Source organism: Plectrocnemia conspersa, unplaced genomic scaffold (assembly GCF_051122295.1).
Source record: "Plectrocnemia conspersa isolate PC_06_02 unplaced genomic scaffold, ASM5112229v1 ptg000010l, whole genome shotgun sequence".
Lineage (NCBI taxonomy): Eukaryota > Metazoa > Arthropoda > Insecta > Trichoptera > Polycentropodidae > Plectrocnemia > Plectrocnemia conspersa.
Window position 1 is genome coordinate 5,042,168 of NW_028277174.1, and position 18,774 is coordinate 5,060,941.

The 18,774-nt window shown below is 29.9% G+C and overlaps 3 protein-coding genes across 5 annotated transcripts; 2 read left to right on the top strand and 1 right to left on the bottom strand.

Moving 5' to 3' along the window:
* Nucleotides 1–460: 460 nt before the first annotated feature.
* Nucleotides 461–10,483, bottom strand: LOC148230391 (protein FAN-like). Its single transcript, XM_088195366.1, has 13 exons — nt 10,397–10,483; nt 9,653–10,268; nt 9,519–9,590; nt 8,693–8,895; nt 8,379–8,622; nt 8,191–8,313; nt 4,365–4,626; nt 3,859–4,297; nt 3,702–3,790; nt 3,495–3,642; nt 2,914–3,112; nt 1,941–2,082; nt 461–1,874 (listed from the first exon to the last, which is right to left on the bottom strand). Exons 1-13 carry the CDS (start codon nt 10,408–10,410, stop codon nt 1,768–1,770), a joined length of 2,658 nt encoding a protein of 885 aa, XP_088051492.1. The 5' UTR covers nt 10,411–10,483; the 3' UTR covers nt 461–1,767.
* Nucleotides 10,484–12,481: 1,998 nt separating this feature from the next.
* Nucleotides 12,482–14,672, top strand: LOC148230392 (venom serine carboxypeptidase-like). Its single transcript, XM_088195415.1, has 8 exons — nt 12,482–12,652; nt 12,720–13,132; nt 13,194–13,306; nt 13,380–13,550; nt 13,614–13,781; nt 13,844–14,106; nt 14,178–14,306; nt 14,373–14,672. The coding sequence occupies exons 1-8, from the start codon at nt 12,597–12,599 to the stop codon at nt 14,542–14,544; spliced, it is 1,485 nt and encodes a 494-aa protein (XP_088051541.1). The 5' UTR covers nt 12,482–12,596; the 3' UTR covers nt 14,545–14,672.
* Nucleotides 14,673–15,832: 1,160 nt separating this feature from the next.
* On the top strand, nt 15,833–18,610 carry LOC148230393 (venom serine carboxypeptidase-like). 3 transcript variants are annotated; one of them, XM_088195416.1, is made up of 8 exons: nt 15,833–15,947; nt 16,021–16,391; nt 16,663–16,775; nt 16,840–17,010; nt 17,080–17,247; nt 17,312–17,574; nt 18,227–18,355; nt 18,418–18,610. In XM_088195416.1, exons 1-8 carry the CDS (start codon nt 15,892–15,894, stop codon nt 18,545–18,547), a joined length of 1,401 nt encoding a protein of 466 aa, XP_088051542.1. In that variant the 5' UTR covers nt 15,833–15,891; the 3' UTR covers nt 18,548–18,610. The 3 variants fall into 3 exon arrangements, 2 of the variants coding, with proteins under 2 accessions (XP_088051542.1, XP_088051543.1); XR_015811112.1 differs by lacking the exon at nt 18,418–18,610 and having other exon boundaries at nt 17,108–17,247; nt 18,227–18,370; XM_088195417.1 differs by lacking the exons at nt 15,833–15,947; nt 16,021–16,391; nt 16,663–16,775 and having other exon boundaries at nt 16,878–17,010; nt 17,108–17,247.
* The last annotated feature ends 164 nt before the right edge of the window (nt 18,611–18,774 follow it).

Here is an 18,774-nt window from a genome sequence, read left to right on the forward strand (position 1 = left end):
AATTTCATTTTTACTTATACAACAGAAAGTTCCGCGACTGGAACAATATTAATATATCAATATAAACTTCAACCAATCCTTTTAACAATCAAGTATTATCGGTAGAAGATAACCATGCATATATTATTCACAAAAAAATATTTAAATAAGTAGACAACATAGAAAAATTATTTCTTTAGAATTTTTTTGTAAACTGAATAGTATCCTAAATCCTAGATTTTCCCAATTATAATTTTTTTATCAAAATTTTAATATAAATATGTTTTTTTAACACATTTAATTATTTGTATTATATAAATTAAAATAGGAATTTTACTACAATTTTTTTTTAAAAGATATACAAAATCAAGGAGATCCAGAGTAACAAAAAAGTTGCAGAAAACTACAACATTAGATATGTGGAGTTCAGAGAAATCATGATTTGTTTATAATTCAAATGCTGTTTTAAATATCATTTAAAAATCAAGTTTAAGTTCATCTATCTCCACAAAAATGTAAGTCCAGTTTTATTTCGAATTAGTTTAACACACTGGTCCAAGTTTTATCAGATACATCGTCTTTTTAAAGTCAGATATATCAAGTTTAATGGAATGTAGGGTATTTACTTTTAGTCCAAATAACATATTTGTTTTTAAATATAAAACATCAATATAGATAGATAGTATGCCTAAAAGATTTATCAGCCAAAAGGTTAAACTGTAAAATCCTGTACCGTATTAGATTAATTTGATAAATATCTCAATGATTTTAGAAACACTTGAATACCTAATGACTTAAAACAAATAATTCAATGACTATTCTGTGCCATTTTGAGTCGCGGTAAATTTGTACTAAAATTCTCAAAATTGATCTATCTTACCACAAACTTCTGAATTGAGTTACTAAATATTTTATAGGAGCGTTATGTAGATATATAGATAGATATTACTTTAAATATAAATTTATAATGACAAGATAATGGACGAAGAAGTTTTTAAATTCATTGAATCGAAGAGGATTGCAACAACGCAAATTAACTCAAGGTTTGTAGCTATATTATGCTGTTGAAGAATTTCGATCCACCAATACTGTAATGGAACACGGTTGGTTAAGAAGATATTAAACAAATACATATTGATGTGATGCGAGAATGTGTTTGTTTCCAAAATCCTATCCTTATGATTTTCCTTTTTTTACTGCAGCTTCGTAAATATATGACAGGAACTGACTTGAAAGACTGATGCTTCAATCATCGTCAATTTAATGTTGCAATATCACGAGCCGAGGGCAGGTAAAAATAATTAAATTAAAAAAAGTCAACCCTTTCGTTGCCAAATTCAGATATATCAACTTTTGCTACTTTACCGAAAATCGCAGAATCTTAAATATTAATAGAAGAAAGAATTAGATACATATTTAATGGACTGTATGTAGTGTATTTGCTTCAGGGGAGAATAACACTTCTGAACTTATCTTTTATTATGTAATACAACAATATTTATACAGTAATCCCCCAAAGCTTGGTAATCAAAGGGTTTAAGGTTATGACAAAACAGGCGAAACCGGGTATGGAAAATAATATATATCATTATAACTCACTTTTCATTTCAATGGTAAAAAATGACTCGAATAACAAAATAATTAAAATCAATCACAATCAATATTAAATCTGAAGAATCGAACTATAAACCATTAACATTTTTTTAGAAAATAAGGATCACAACACATTTTAGTATCACATATGAATTTTGACAAGAAGTATTGAATACAAATCTTAAATTGAGCAAATCAGACTTGTTCTTTCGACTGCTGTTTCCAGACTTTGACATAATGATCTTCGCCACCAGTCACAAAAACGGAATTGTCGAAACCGATTGCAATGCTGTTGATTGAACCTAAAACAAAACAAATAAACTATCCTATTGTGCTACAATATAAAACCAAATTTACGAATGCCTCACCATTATGAGCTTTAACTTCAAATATTTGCGCAACCATCAACAGATCCCAAATGTACATGCATCCCTCGGCTCCGCCCAAACACAAAACATTCTCGTTGCACGCCATAGATGTAATTCCCTCCTTAATATGTTTACTATAAATCTTTAATACAGATAATTAGTGATACATTATGGTAAAATATAACAGCGCAGTGGCAGTTCATTTAAACAGTGAGCTACAGAACTACCAAAATCAATGTAGATAGAATTTCTGCATCTCCAAACAGTCCATCATAAAATTTATTCACTTAAAACAGCGAGAGTGCCACTGTCTAAATGATGCTCAGAAGTTGCAATTAAATGCAGTTCTATATTTATTTTTAATGAAGAAATTGTATTTGCAATTATCAGCAGAAATTATATTAAAATGTATGTGCATTAAATAAATACTTTGTTCCATAAAAGGAATTGTTTGTGCATTACAATAATAAAAAATGATGATTAAATAAATATATTTATGTTCAATAAAAAATATTAGATTGAGCAAACATTTTATTTGTAGTATACATTAAATCAAATGATTTGTGCATTAAATTAATATATCTTCATTCAATAAAAAATATTATATTAAGCAATATTTTATGTTCAAATCTAAACAAATTAATCTAATGGAAGTTCAACAGCTACAGTTAGTTTTAAAGCTTTTATTAACAGCAACTGTTACATTGAAGTTATATTTTCAATAGTATGAACATAATTTTCTAATTAGGTCAGTGAAAATGCATCAAACAATTGATTTATAATTTCGCTGATCAATATCAGTGAAACGCTATTTATTGCATGGATTTTGGAACCACACAACACTAATGCACAGCTTATTTATTTTAATGCACATATATTTTATAAAATGTTTACATTTTATTTTATATATTGCTCATTTAAATTGTCCTCAATATTTTACAACAAACTGCCACTGATGAAGTGTGTATAATACCTGAGTATTAACTCCCAAATCGATAACCCTGAACTCTCCGTTGACACTACTGACAACCAGTCTCTTATCTCCAGATATAAAGCACGTGCCCGTTATTGTGCTGTTGTGCGATGGAATGTTGTTCTTTTTCGTTTTTGTGTTGAGATTCCATAACGTGACTTCGCCATCGTCTGTTCCTGTTACCAGTATACTTTCAGAACTGAAAAATAAGAAATTTCAGCATTTCATAGATCTAAAGACAGGCAAAAAATTCATAATCCATCAAACAAATAGAATATCTTGATTTATATGTAAAATTATACGCTGATCTCAAACCATTTATAAAAATAAAATCGAATCGAATATCTTATATTTGTTATATAATATGTATAATCTTGTTTTACTACTGTTTTAGCCAAACACTACTGTTTTAGCCAAAAAATATTAGATTTAGCGTACATTATGTATGTACTTCTAATTCCACAGACCTGTTATAACACTATCTAATTTGACACCAATTCAATTAAATAAAAATTTGTAAATCAAGTGAGAATATGTTATCTAATTAGTTCAAACGTTCTATATTACAGTACAATACGCACATATTCAGAGCGATACTCGTCACTTTTGAATCATGGTCAAACTCGGCACTTAAATTCTTTAAGGGTCGAAAATTGCCTTTACCAAAACCTTCCAACGAGTTCCACACTCTCACGACGCAATCGCAACCGGCAGAAAGTAACAAGTTTTCTGAAAGCAATCACATTTATAAATAAAAATAAAATTAAAAACTAAATTTGATGCATTACCTTTAGAAGACAAAATCAAAGAGCTGACTGAATCATTGTGAGCCCGAAAACTATCCACAATTCTTCCATATTCCAGATTGTACATTATACTATGAAAGATAATTAAATATATAAAAAGTAATTCATTAGTATATAGAAAATTTATAAGACAACATACATATTATTGTCCCAAGATCCGACTATCACAGTGTTATTGTTTGTTTGAACGCATGAGCTCAACGATAAAGATCCTATACTAACGCTTCTAGTTTGCTTTCCGTCTTTTAACGAATACACTTTCAATAGAGCGTCTTTACCGACTGATATCACTCGTTGATTATCGCCTGAGATGATGACGCAATTTACTCCATCTTTGTGCGAATGAAACGAATACTTCTCAGAAATCGAACCGATTTCTGTTGATGCATCTTTTAGTTCTAAAGAGAGACTGCTAGTTTTAGGCAGTGATCTAATGATACGCCGGACGTGAGGAGTGTTAAACAGTTGCTTTGGAATTTGACCGAACTCCATGATTTGAACTTCGAGTGCATGCTTCTCGTTCATATCGGCTATGTCGTCCAAGTTAACGGCGCCTTCGTAGCAAAGATGAAAGAACACTGCAATTTCATATTAAGCTTGAGAAACTAAAGGATCAAATACCAATATGAATACAGTATAGATTACCATTATCAGACTTTTCTGCCTCTTTCCCTCTTTGTTTATAGCCAAATATCAAATCAATCCAATGATGTAAATTTCTAGACACGTGATCAGATTCTAAAGCTTCCCGCATAGTCTTAATAAAGTGCTCAGGTGATTCGGCCCACTTTGGCAAATGTACATTTTCTACTTTGATGCCGTCGTGTCTATATCCAAATTGAATTCCATATTTATTGACTAAAAAATCTCCATTTGTAGTTGTATCAAAAAATTCTGGTATCAATTCCTATTGAAAATATAAAAAAATATGGTTAAAAAGGCAGTACGACAATCACCAAGTTCACCAAGATCACTAAAAACGGAAAAATCAAAGCACACACACGCTAACAATAATAAATTGCTAATGAGCAGACTTGAGTCAGATTCTTCCATATCCCTTTTATTCTCATCCCCTTCAGCTTCTTACAGTTGTCGTAGTATACTGATCAGTAGAAGGGAGATGGCGGTTTCCTCAATATCCCTTTTGTGACTTATCACGAATGTCATAGGCTACATAGTGGTGTGCTGCTAAAATTTTATTAACGGGCTCACATCTTAGCATACACCCCCCTCGACTTTTTTTAAATAGCATTTCAATTATTATAATTAAAAAAAACAAATAAATTTATTTATATTCCATATATTCGTTCCAAGATATATTTTGATTTTTATTAAATACTACTGTGAAGGAACTCACATGTTTATCATTAGCTGAGTAATGTTGACTTTGGAGCCATGATTAAACAAATGGTGTAGGATCTCATGAAGACAGCCAGGAACGTCATTTCAGATTTTTCCAGAGAGGGGCAAAAGTTCGCCAGTCAGTGTCATTTTTTTAATACTTCCATTTCATTAATATTCATAGTATTTCATTAAATGACATGCATTTTTCTGGCCAAATCATGCTGTCGTGTTATCTAGCATTTATAGACTTCTTACAACAATATTATGACTTACAATAAGTGAGAATCGAATGAAGCACATATATACCGAATTTCGACCAATAAGAGAGTGCAAAAAACAATTATCACTTCTCAGAAGTCAAAACTTCACGTCAAAAGCAATAAAATCGTGTCGGCGCCGTCGCCGAGGAAACGCTCGGTGATGAGCCAAATATTGACCAAAATTCAGTTTGAATATACCACACTCTTAAATAAGAAGTCCATACTAAATCGGTAAGGATAACTATCATATTTTAATATGCAAGTGCAGGCAAAATATGAAGCAATATGCAAGATGCAACGTCTATCTGTACTTCTTCTTCTGCTTATTTTCCCCTGAGAGAAATATTTTGGACTTGACCTAATGAAAGTTCTAAACCTATAATTTGTTTTAGAACTTCAATTGAGTTAAGTTTGGGTTTGAACAGCAAATGAACGTTTCGCAACTGTCAAATTGAGTTCAAAGAAAATATAGAGCAACATATAATATCACTACCGCTTATTAGTTTTATTATTTTTTGCTAGAAGAAATATATATTTACTAGTGAAAATGTATTTGAATATAACTTCACTGAAAAATACACATTCACTGTAACATTAATACATCGCACGTAAATAAATAATGATAAGTATGTAAATATATATATTACTACATATGAAAAAGTCAAAAAAATAAAATATATTTTCACTGGTAAAAATATATTTCGACCGGTGAAAACGTATTCTGATATGATTTCACTGAAATAACATATTTTATAACATACTTTCGGGATAAATTTAAGACTGTTTTTTAGATTTTCTTTGAGGGATAACCAAAGAATTTATTCTTTTTTTGTATTTATAATATTTTTAATATTTTGATAATATTTAATTAAATGACATGAAATTTTCTGGCCAAATTCAAGGGGGAGCAAATGCCCCCACCTGCTCCCCCCTCAAATGACGTGAAGATAGCGGGAAACCTATCAAATTACGGATGATTGGGTTTGATATTCATCTAATACTTAAAGTTGCCCTTTTATCTAAGCAAATATTACTCATAAACGAAAATTCTCGTTTCGCCTTGACAGAGCTTACTGTAATTGTATTGATAATGTTTTTAGCTTCTCTGACTATTTTAGGATGTTTTTTGTTATTATTTCTTATGTTATTATCAACATAATATCTGAAATAATTTATATTGAAATTTAATATTTCACTTCAATTTTTTCTTTGTCAGCTCTTCGTGGATTAAGAATTTCATCAAATTTCCAGGTATTTTTTTCCAATTTATTAAATTGCAATTTAAAAAAATCTAATTGAAAGTTTCTAGAAGAAGACATAACAGATTGGAATATTTTAGATCTTTATATCATGTAAAACAACTTTTAAATACTAAACTCGGAAAAAAACAGTATAAAAAACTATGTATAAATAACGATAAAACTATTCAAACCAAATATTGGAACAATTTACAGATTTCAAGTTTTTAGTTAATGAAAAATATAGAACGGATTGTATAGAAACATTTAATGACATAATTAGATATATCCTTAAAGATGAAGAATATAAAGAATTCAGTTTTATATGATATTTGTGGAACATTTTAAGCATCAAGTGCTGAATGTGATTGTGGTTTAGCTTGATGAATGTGATCAATTCTAAAGCACATGATAAATTACAGATAAAACACTTTTATGAAAATTAAGTCGTATACTATTAGAAAAATGGATTGATTTGGATGGAAGTATACACAGTTTGGTAAATCGTAAAGATCGATGCGAAAACATATATAATTATAAAAACAAATTTATTTTGAGTTGAGTTTTATTTTGAGTTAAACAGTTGAGTTTTGCTCTATTATTATGTCAATGAATGCTTGATCTACTTTTGTGAAAAAAAAACACATTTTGTTTTTAACATAAAACGTTTATGTAAATTTAAAATCTAGAATTTTTTAATAGTAATATTAACCAATGTTTAATATTTATGCGTATAAAATTATATCGTAAATCATTGTATTTTTTATACATACAATAGACCCCTAATAACACGGTAAATTGGGAACGTGCTATTTGAGTGCCCGTTACTTTATGTGTGAGTGAACCAAAGGGAGGATATCTCACCATACGCACCCGATTCGTACGTACAAATTGAAAAAATGTATGAGTATTTTCTAGAACCCCAACTACACGCACCCAAATAACACGTGCTATTGAGGGAGTCTTCTGTATATACCCAAAAATATGAATAATAATAAAAATCGTCTACTCTAAATATATCTTATAAATAAATAATATCATCTGAGATTTGTAGTATTAATAATATTTGATTTTATTAACGATAATATACAATAGATAACAAATTGAAGTTCGTTTAAATGTAAAAATTATTATTATATTGTATCTTAGAGAGAACATTGGTCATCAATCGTTTCAGCAATAGTCATGTATGCCTGCTAATCTGTACATTGCGCCAGACATAAAAAATACAACATCTCGTGATATTTACGTTTCTAGCTCCCTGTTTTAAGAACCTGCTCTATTGAGCCAGTTCAAACATATAGCAACACACCACTGGATAGATCAGTGTATTAAGAACATCAATGCGGTTGTATTATTTAATATTTACTTCTCAATTGTTTTGAAGCATGAAACAAAAAAATATATGATATGGAAAACATTCAATTAGGTAAACATTGCAGTACTTGAAATTTTGATCATCAAAAATGTTTGAAGTATAAGAATCAAGAAGATATTTTGGTCGGAAATGTTGAAAATTGCAATGAAGATCTGACCAAATGAAATCTGCAATCACTTAGTCTAGATGTTGTGTGTCGAGAAAGGTGAAAGGACATCATCAGGATGGTGGAAATATAAAAATAAGCATACCTTAAAGTCGGCCATATTATTTAGACAGTTGCGATAAACGTCCGAAATTGAATTAAACATCCGATCGGGATGATCAAATCTACCATTTTGAAGACACAGCATAAAATGCGGATAAAGACGAACCTAAAAAAAACATATGTTAATAACAAAAATAAGGATTTATCAGAAAAAAATTACCTCTTACTTACAATATAAAACAGTACTAAACCAGGAGCCGAGTAATGTGAGCCATATAAAAATTTTGGCGGTGCCATTTCTGCAAATCTTTGTTTCAGTCGTTCGAGTCGTTCCAAATTTGAAGCGCCGATCGGCTTTCTTAAATCTCTATATATATCACAGTCATTTAAATCAATGGTCGTCGACGTATAATCGTTCAAAACCCAAGGAAAAACTGGGTATTGAGTTAGATCATTTTTGGTTCTGTCGGCTAAACTAAAAGTATCATTGACAATATATTTTATGTTAATAATTAAAATATGTTTTTTACTATTGATTTAGTTACCAATTCAAATATAACAAGTAGTCGAAATTCGATAATACTCCATTTTGCCATTGCATAATCATTTCGGTTTGATCCATGTTGTCTAATTTTAGTTTTGGTAATTCTATGAGTTGATTATAGAGTTCGTCTCTTTCTTCTTTCGTTTTGAATGCTAAGTAGATATGTGATACTTCACTATTTTTATCATTATATATTTCTAAGCCCTTAAGAAACACAAAAAATTACTCATAAGTGAAAATTGTACATTGTAAATATCTTAGCTTATTTTTTGAGCAGGGTCCTAAAGAGAAACTATGCAAAAATTGATTTAGGGCTTTCTGAATAATAAATTGTATAAATGCATAAAAATGCTTTATACAATCTTTCTTTGCGACATTCGCAAATCTCTTCAATGACTTCAAGTATTAAGTCATTTTCGTGTGTGAAATCCGCTGCTTGCAATTCACCACTTGATGGCACATTTTCAACAGCAAGGAATAGGAACACCACGTTATGCTCAAAAAAATTACAAGATATCAACCAGAAAGCATTCTACAGAGATAAGGTTTTCTCAATAAATTCATCTTTCATTTGAGATGCAGTCATAAAGAGTCAAGGTAAATACTTTGGTGATTGAAATTAAGGCAAAAAGCTTTAACACATTCTATACTTATTCATATTCAACGCAAAATGTATTAAAAATGCTAATGGCTATTAATTATTTGCTGATTAATGAGTGAAACAATCATATTTGTCACATTCCACAAAACATAATCAGAGAAAAATTTTCCGATTAGATTAAGTTCTATATATGTACATATAAATTATAATATAAATTTATACTTACTATCTGTCTAAGTAAAAATCTTCGTTTAAACAACCTTTTTATATCGTGTATTTTAATTTTTAAAACCGGATCCTAAAAAGAGCATTTATTTTATAAAACATTTTAAAATATAAATATTAAATTAAAATACTCACTGGTTCGATATTATTGCACGGTTGAAAGAATATTGTATTTTCAGTCAACACAACTTTACCAGGGTTTTGAACCAACGGCGATATGCGATCGGCGTTCGCTTCCAACAGAATCTTATCATATAAGTTTTCTAGCCAATGCAGATCAAACCTCATGCGAGAATAACGCGAATGAGAAATAGTGGCGACCATACTATTTTGCTCGCATGCGTGCAAAGTGGATGCCCTTTTCAATTGGTTCATTTGCTGAATGCAGTCCGCAATAGAAGCATAATTTAATAAAAACAGAAACTCATTCTCTTCAACTCTGAATTTATACGGCGCTATTATATTGGCCTCTAACATTTCTGCGAATTGCTTGCACTTTATTGATATTATGTTGTTGGAATTAACATTCAGTATGTAATTGCACTGAGATAGCTCTATGCATTCCTTGAATTGAATCTTAATCAACGGTTTTATTCTATCTCTGGGTTCGAATACTAAAGATTTGGAACATAATTTCAAACGACCGTCTTGCTTCTCTGTACATTTTTTCTTTCGCGGGTCGAGATGAATCCAAACTGTTGAGTAATCTTCGAAATATATTTCTCCGGGTTCAAGAAGCAGCATAGAAAACCTGTCGAAAAAAATAGCGTGTCACGTGCTTACTAAAATTGTTAATTCATACTATGTGAAATTGTGAATCAAGATTTAATATAAAATATTAACTATATTTAATATTGACAAAAAACATTTTTTCTATACCTTCCTTTGTCCATATTAGCAAAGTCTGTTATAAAAATGTAGCCATTAATTTATCCGCTCTATTTACTTATCTGTCAATGAAATGACAATTGACATTAGCTAGATTTGGCCATGACATAAAAATAATCCGACCATACCAGAAATACAAATAATAATTGTAAAATTTAGTATAAAATATAAATTGCTATTAATATATTTAAAAAATACTAGATAAAACAATTATTCAAAAAAAAAAGTTAATTTATTTTTAAGTCTTTTTTTTTAATTTTCATCATTTTTAGGTTAATATGATAAGCTATTTATATAAATATTACTTGCCTTTTATAATTACTAACCTTAGGAACATCATAAATTAAAGAAGTTAGTTGCTGTATAGGAGGAACAGATACTTTATTAATAATTAAAAGATTGATTGAATCAGCGTACTCACTTACTTGATTCCTAATTCAATTAGGGGTCAAGTAAGTGGAGTCCTTAACTCATTTTTTTTCGAAAAAACCTTATATACAGAGTGAGCCATAATTGTTTGCACTTTTTAAATCGCTTCTAAGCGCGCGAAGAAGGGACGCGCAGGCGATAACAAAGTTTGCTCCTTGGAAATTTAGTCGCGATGGATAGCTTCACGGAGGAATAACGCACGTTCTTCGTAAAACAATGATTCTTATATGATTGTTCGGTACTTGTTTCGCGCTCACTACAGTTTGTATGGTGTGAATCAATGTCCGAGTACTAATTTAATTAAATCATGGCTCAGAAAGTTCAATGAGACCGGCTCAACGCTAAATAAGAGAAAAACCGAGCACCCATTAAGTAAAAAAACAGGAACGTAATTTTAGCTATTTCAAGTGTGGGAGGGGGGGGGGGCAAAAGTTGGCTAGTCAGTGTTTTTTTTTAACATTTCGACTTTAATAAGATTCATAGTATTTCATTAAATGACATACATTTTTCTAGTCTAACTCAATGAGGGGAGAGGGGGACAAACACCTCTATCCATGACGCCCCTGTTTAGAATCCACGTTAAAAGCAATAAAACGCTGCACTACACGGCTAATATTTATTGGTATTCTCGTTAAATAAAATAACAATTGTATGAAAATTAGTACAACCATAATGTATTTATATTATAGCAAATAAATTTATTTTTACGTCCAAAAACACCTCGATGTTTTCTTTAAATTAAAGATAAACTTATGGTTTATTATATTTCAGTATTGTTGGCATAGTGGTTTGACTTTTGCAGCCAGTTGGATGCCACAAGAGCTGATAACAGATTATTTTTCTAGTCTTAATTGTGGTCAACGATGATTCGATTGGTGTTTGCTGTACGTCGAGTGATTTATGATGGGACGTATTGTCGCATTTTTTATAATGTTCCTTATAAAAAGCAGATAAAGCAAATTAATAGCCAAACGCATTAGCTTTAACTCCCCCTCCAATCACCCATATAGTTAAAGCTAGTATCAAAGCTCCACGTTCGGCTACCTTCCGATAATTACAAATAATGGTTAAAATATTGCTTATTGGATGCGAGAACATTGATGGCTTTCGAAAGTTTGAATGGCTATTGTGCAATTCTGGATGTTTATTCGATTTCTAATGATTCGTTAGACAAACCAATGTTGTTTGATGATTTTTAATGCCATTCTTGAAACATTTAAATACCTAAAAATCCGAATCACTTTTTAATATGTAATCCGCTGATTCTAAAGCTATCTAATTTTCAAAAATATATTATAGGTATCAAAAAATCGTTGTAATAACCATATTTATTAATTTTGTCTCAAAAGTTTATCGTTCCTAGACTTTAAATATAAATTATGAATATATACCAAAGTTAAAAAATAATTATTTCTCACAATCTTTGATATTTTACTTACTTTTCTTTTTTTGTGTAAGATTTGATTTACACTTTAATTATCTATAAAATAGCGAAAAAATATGTATTTAACCCATTTAGAAATACCTGTTAATTAGAATCCAATGGTGATATTTACCGTAGAAGTAATAATGTATATATCAATAAAGGAAATCCATGCTGTGTATGTTAATAGTACACATATAGATAACTTCTATACACTTTTGCAGGACGACTTAACGGTATTTTGAACTCGCGAAACAAGTATATCCATGTTTAGAATATATTCCAACTCCTCGTTCAGTTAACCAACGCATCTCAAAGGATTTGCACGTACGAATCAACATGAAGAACTTTGCAAAAGTCTTATTTTTCATATTTTTATACTCCAGTTTAGTCAGGTATAAAGCAGAATTTCATTCGATTATCAGATGTTAATTGCTTATTAATGCATTTTTTTATTTTCAGTTGTATTGAAGATGATTGCAACGAAACATGCGATAAACTTGGCAACGAATGGAAGAATGTTTTAGAGCGCAGGTATTTTAAAACGAAAGCCGGTCCTCTTAGGGGAGATTCCGGAGAAAGACTACTTTTATCGCCATATTTGAAAAATGGAAAAGTGAAAGAAGCAAGGACTCTTTCGATCGTCAATACGGATCATATGATCGATAATATTACTAGTCATGCTGGATTTATCACTGTAGACGAAACCTATAATTCTAATCTTTGGTTTTGGTATTTTCCCGTTGAAGAGACTAGCATAGAGAACGCGCCTTTGGTTATCTGGTTACAAGGAGGCCCTGGAGCATCTTCGCTCTTTGGGTTGTTTGAAGAACTCGGACCATTCAATGTCAATGAAGATGGCTCTGATTTAATAGGTATGTCAATTCATAATATATTATATTTTATTAAATAATAAAACAATAATCTAACTTACAGAAAATCAACATTCTTGGCATAAAAGTCATTCAATGCTCTTCATCGATAATCCCGTTGGAACTGGTTTTAGTTTTACAGATAGCGAAGAAGGATATGCTACGAATCAGACTATGGTATCAAAATTGCTTTGTATATATATGTATTTATATATTTATAAAATAAATTTACATATCATACTAATTTTAGATTGGTAAACAATTATATACATTCATCATACAATTCTTGCAAATATATCATGAATTGAAAGAAGTTCCCTTGTACATAACTGGAGAGTCATATGCTGGAAAGCACATACCATCCTTCGCATATGAAATCCATAATAGGAATCCTACAGCTGATATGAAAGTTAATATGCAGGTAAGATTAATACAAAAAAATGAAAATATTTTATAAGAAATTAAATTAATAACTCAAATCTAGGGACTAGCCATTGGAAATGGTTTCATAGATCCAATCACCATGATGGATTATAGCTCATATCTCTTTCAACTTGGGTTCGTAGATAACAACGTGGCTAAAACTATGCAGTCTTACGAAAGAGAAACTGAGAGATCAATTTTAATTAAAAACTATACAAGAGCTTTCAGGGTATGTACTAAAAAGCCTTCTAAATCTTCGAAAATAAAATATAATTTAAATATTACTTACAGTATTTTGGAGCTACGCTTGGAACGTTCATCTATGAATCTGAGATTTACAATGTATATAACTATGTATACGAATACGAAATTGGTATAGGAGGTCCTTTCAGTCAATTTGTTCAAAGACCTGAAATCAGGAAGGCTTTACACGTAGGAGATGCCGAGTTTTCTTCCATCGGATTAGTTTACGAAAATCTGATCGGAGATTTCATGACCAGTGCCAAACCCTGGTTGGAAGAATTGCTGGAACATTATAAAGTCATGTTGTATAGGTAAATAACAAATTTATAAAAAAAACTTTACATATAGTATCTCTTATTAAATGCGTTACTTAAATTTCTAGTGGTCAGATGGATATAATTGTGGCCTATCCGCTATCCATAAGAACGTATCGCAGCTTAAATTGGAGTGGAACTAAAGAATATCTTAAAGCTCCTAGAAAACCATGGTATTTCGGAGATACTGTTGCTGGGTATGTTTTGTAATAATCATACATTTAAAAAAAAAACAGTTATAATAATTGTGTGATACATTTTAGTTATTCTAAGAGATCGGGTAATTTGTTGGAAGTTCTTGTGAGAAACGCTGGACACATGGTTCCTACAGATCAACCGGAAAGATCGCTTTTACTTTTGAAGTCATTCATTAATGATATACCTTTGAAGGAAGAACCAGAAGATGAGGGAAAGAAAAATAAAAAAAAGCAATAAATAACGATAAGTCTGTATTTAACTATATTTTAATTACGGTTTCTTAAACAATGTATTTCGTAGTGATATTTATGTATTTAATCAATTGCATACTAAAAATAAAATAGGTACCAAGTGCCATAAAACTATATTTAGTTAAATATTTTTAGTTAAATATATACATCTGTATATATTTCGTCAGTTATTATTGTTACTATTCCTTGTCTTTCTTCGTTCATTGAAATATCGGTATTTATTGAAAATACAGATATTTTCATTACATATAAAACATAAGCTGATATACATAATAATCAAATACTACTTAACCAGCAATCAATATTAAGCAGTTTAAGATTTATAGTAATTTAAATTAATTATAAGACAACGCCAAAAAAAGCATCGAAAACAACTGCAAGGTAACCACAGAACAAAGAATATAATGATAGGGATTAAAAATGTACATAGTAGAGAGACGAGGTGCAGAGAATAAAAAATACGGCTACAATAAAACTATCACTATTAAAAACGCTAAAAATTTGATAAGTTCGAATGGGTATAAAAATTAGAAGGCGTGGCTTACACTGCTCTAAAGCAATACGTGCCTTGGCATTCTGTGCTTGTATTAAAATTTAAGGTTGTTTTTATCGTAGTCGCCGATATGCGAGATAAGTGAGCTTTGGCGAGATATTTTTATAATATTTTCTGGTATGAAAATGAGTGTTTGCTGCTATTTGATGCTAATATGCATTTTTTAAAGATTAGTATAAAAAGGTGTATTATTTATTATTTTTATAGCTTCGTTTTGTATGACTTGTAATTCATAAAAAATAGTATTATTGGTGTTACTCTACAGCTCTACACCATACAGGTTATAATTTAATTAATTGTTTATAGATTAAAATGTTATATCTATATATTATTTTAGAAGTTATGATAAACTTTAACAATGAATTCAATTATGCTTCAAGAACATTGAAGTTAATGAGAAAATTAGCAATGAAGCCGTATAATAAAGTTAGCGCGTGTTGATGATCAATTAGCTACCAATAAAATTTGAGACCCCTCCATTTGGACCCAGTGGAATCTGGGCAGACGAAGAGACACATTTGGAATTTATGTATTTTTTATTGCATAATTTATTGCGAATTACAATCGTTATATTCGGAAAGGAACCCAGTAACGTCATGGTTTATTCCTACATACAGTTCGCGTGACAATTTATGTGTCGGGTTAACATTATTTAACCTTATTGAAGCCAATAATTTGAACGTTTTATTAGAAAATCACATATATATGTATGTACATATATATATGTAAGTCGTTTCAATATTTCAACTCAAACGATTCACACTCGTATTATTCAACGCCATGAACAACTTTGGTGTTGTGGCATATTTTTTTTCGTTGCTCCTAACATTTGCATGGTAGTTGATCACTAAATAAATTTTCATTAGATATAATAATCATCTTACATAAAGTGCGTGTGTGTAATTTTAGTGGTTTTCCTGACGTCGACTACGGTGATTTTGAATATGTGTTTAGTTCTGCTACAAACGAAGCATCCGACTGCGAGAAGTTGATCCTAACACCCTACTTAAAAAATGGAAAAATAAAAGAAGCTAAGAAATTGTCTTATGTGAATATGGAATCAATTTTTGAGAACATAACTAGCTACTCTGGATACATCACAATAGACAAAACATTTAACTCGAATACTTGGTTTTGGTATTTTGCTGCTGAAGAAGTGCCTGTAGAAAAAGCTCCTTTGATCATTTGGCTGCAAGGTGGACCAGGCCTATCTTCGTTATTTGGACTATTTGAAGAAATTGGTCCATTTAGCCTGAAAGAAAATGGAACTGAACTCATAAGTACGTAATCATTATTTTATATACTAGTTAATAAAAGTGCATCATTTAAACAATGCTTAAACATTTGTTTTTTAATACATTGATATTCAAAATATTTTTTTAAATACACATTTGTTTGATTGTGATTCATTTGATTGTGACACATGTTTATTTGTTTGAGTTTTGTATTATATAAAAAATGAATATCATATTTAAAAACCTAAGTCAGCATTAGTTTTTATATAAAATACACATTAGCTTATAACTTAAATAATAATGTATATTATTTAAGGAAATGAGTATTCTTGGCATAAGAAGCATTCATTGCTTTTCATTGACAATCCAATTGGCACTGGATTCAGTTTCACGGATCATAATGAAGGCTATGCAAAAAATCAATCAATGGTATTCTCTTCCTTTATTATTAAATACATATACAATTTAAAAAATCAATATATTTATATTTTAGATATCGAAACACTTATATGAGTTCATAATTCAATTTCTACAAATATTCCCAGAATTGAAAGAAGCCCCTGTGTTCCTAGCAGGTGAATCTTACGCTGGAAAACACCTACCGGCTTTTGCTTGTGAAATTCACGATAGAAATCCAACAGCAGATATAAAAATAGATTTAAAAGTGAGTAATGTTCTTATAAAAATACAGTTTTTATAAATTCAACTAATGATTATATATCGATCGAAATAGGGTATAGCTATTGGTAATCCTTTCATAGATTCAGACATCGTATTGGATTTGAACAAATTCTATTACCAACTTGGATTAGTAGACGATAGTTCCGCTGATAACATCAGTGGGTATGAAACTGAATTTAAAGAAGCTGTTAAAATGGGAAATTATTCAGCAGCGTTAGATGTAAGTTTATGTTTATTATTACTATTAAAATTTTAACATTTTGTATTAAAAATGCTACTTTTAGCTTCATATGAATATTTTATATGAATTGAAAGAAAAATCTCAAATTTTGAACATCTACAATTACGTCAATGAAGATGCTTTTAGCTTTGATAGTGCTTATACAGAATATGTTCAACTTCCTGAAATTAGGGCAATTTTACACGTGTGCGATGCTAAATTTTCAGCACCTAACACAGTTTACGACAATCTGTATGAAGATATATTGACTAGTTCGAAAAAATGGTTGGAAAGAGTTTTAGAAAACTACAAAGTTTTATTTTTCAAGTAAGTACCTAAAATTAATTATTTATTAACTAATTATATTAGTTATTTTATTAAAAGCTAAATAATTTTAAATTAAAAGGTTTTCTCTTATAAAGCATTTTTTTTTCTAATTAACTTTAGAGCATGTTATCAAACTTGTTACATCACACAAATTTTTACAATAGTGGCTGTGGGACGACATAGTCGAAAACCACGTTTCTGGTCCACTATAGCCTGTCGACAGTATTATATCAAAGAACTTAACATGTACCGAAAGAACAGTGTGACTTAAATATAATAAAGCATGATTAAATACATGTAAATAAAAATAAAAACTATCGACCACAAAACCAAATAAAGTATCATAGAATAAGTAGTGAATTATTATATCTATAAGATCACTTGAAAGTTTTGGATGTTTACTTCTACTCTCTTTCCTAAAATAAAGGCAAAAAAATAATTAGACTTAAATAAATATACTCCACTAGTTTTTCACTCCACAATATATCATATAAAATAATTAAAAAGATAATTGTCGTTATTACTCTAATGTGTTGATTGCATGTATGAATATACCTCCTTAATATTTCGAAAGCCAATTAAAATCTATAGAACTTTATTGCTTAGTGTAACCATGATTTCCAATAAAAATTGTGTTTTAATAAATTTCAAGTGGCAATCTGGACTTAGTAATTCCATATTACTCTTCAGTGCAAATATACAGAAGTTTGGAATGGAGCGGCGCTGAAGAATACCAGAATGCTACTAGAAGTGTAATGTTCATGCATAATAAAGTTGTTGGGTAACTTTAATTTTATTTATCATTTTTATTAGATCGATTATAATCATATTTTTGCATTTTAGATACGTTAGAAATTCTAAAAACTTCTATGAAGTGATGATTAAAAACGCTGGACACATGGTTGCCAAAGATCAACCAAAAAGAGCGCTGGCTCTTATTAAGAGTTTTATCAAGACGAAGTACAAACTTTGATAAGCTTATTTATGTTGAATTTGTATTATATGATTTGATAGATAATATAAAATTTGTTGTATATTTATGTTTTCTCATTCTTAAGAAATACTATATAAATAGGTATTAATTAAAATTGTTGGCTTCATAGACATATTCATAAAAGCTCTAAAGTCCATCGATCGCGTCTATAGAATCGAACTTATTTATACTTGAAGCATAGTTACCCTAACGACGGTCCCTTCTAA

Excerpts from the sequence above, each read along its gene's own strand:
- LOC148230391 (XM_088195366.1), bottom strand. Across the intron at positions 8,623-8,692 it reads TACTTGTTATATTTGAATTG|TTTAGCCGACAGAACCAAAA; the intron begins GTAACTAAATCA and ends TGATACTTTTAG. Across the intron at positions 8,314-8,378 it reads GTTTAGTACTGTTTTATATT|GTTCGTCTTTATCCGCATTT; the intron begins GTAAGTAAGAGG and ends TGTTTTTTTTAG.
- LOC148230392 (XM_088195415.1), top strand. The coding sequence starts at position 12,597 with ATGAAGAACTTTGCAAAAGTCTTATTTTTCATATTTTTATACTCCAGT. Across the intron at positions 13,307-13,379 it reads ATGCTACGAATCAGACTATG|ATTGGTAAACAATTATATAC; the intron begins GTATCAAAATTG and ends TACTAATTTTAG. Across the intron at positions 14,307-14,372 it reads TTCGGAGATACTGTTGCTGG|TTATTCTAAGAGATCGGGTA; the intron begins GTATGTTTTGTA and ends GATACATTTTAG.
- LOC148230393 (XM_088195416.1), top strand. The coding sequence starts at position 15,892 with ATGAACAACTTTGGTGTTGTGGCATATTTTTTTTCGTTGCTCCTAACA. Across the intron at positions 15,948-16,020 it reads TTGCTCCTAACATTTGCATG|TGGTTTTCCTGACGTCGACT; the intron begins GTAGTTGATCAC and ends GTGTAATTTTAG. Across the intron at positions 17,248-17,311 it reads ATTATTCAGCAGCGTTAGAT|CTTCATATGAATATTTTATA; the intron begins GTAAGTTTATGT and ends TGCTACTTTTAG.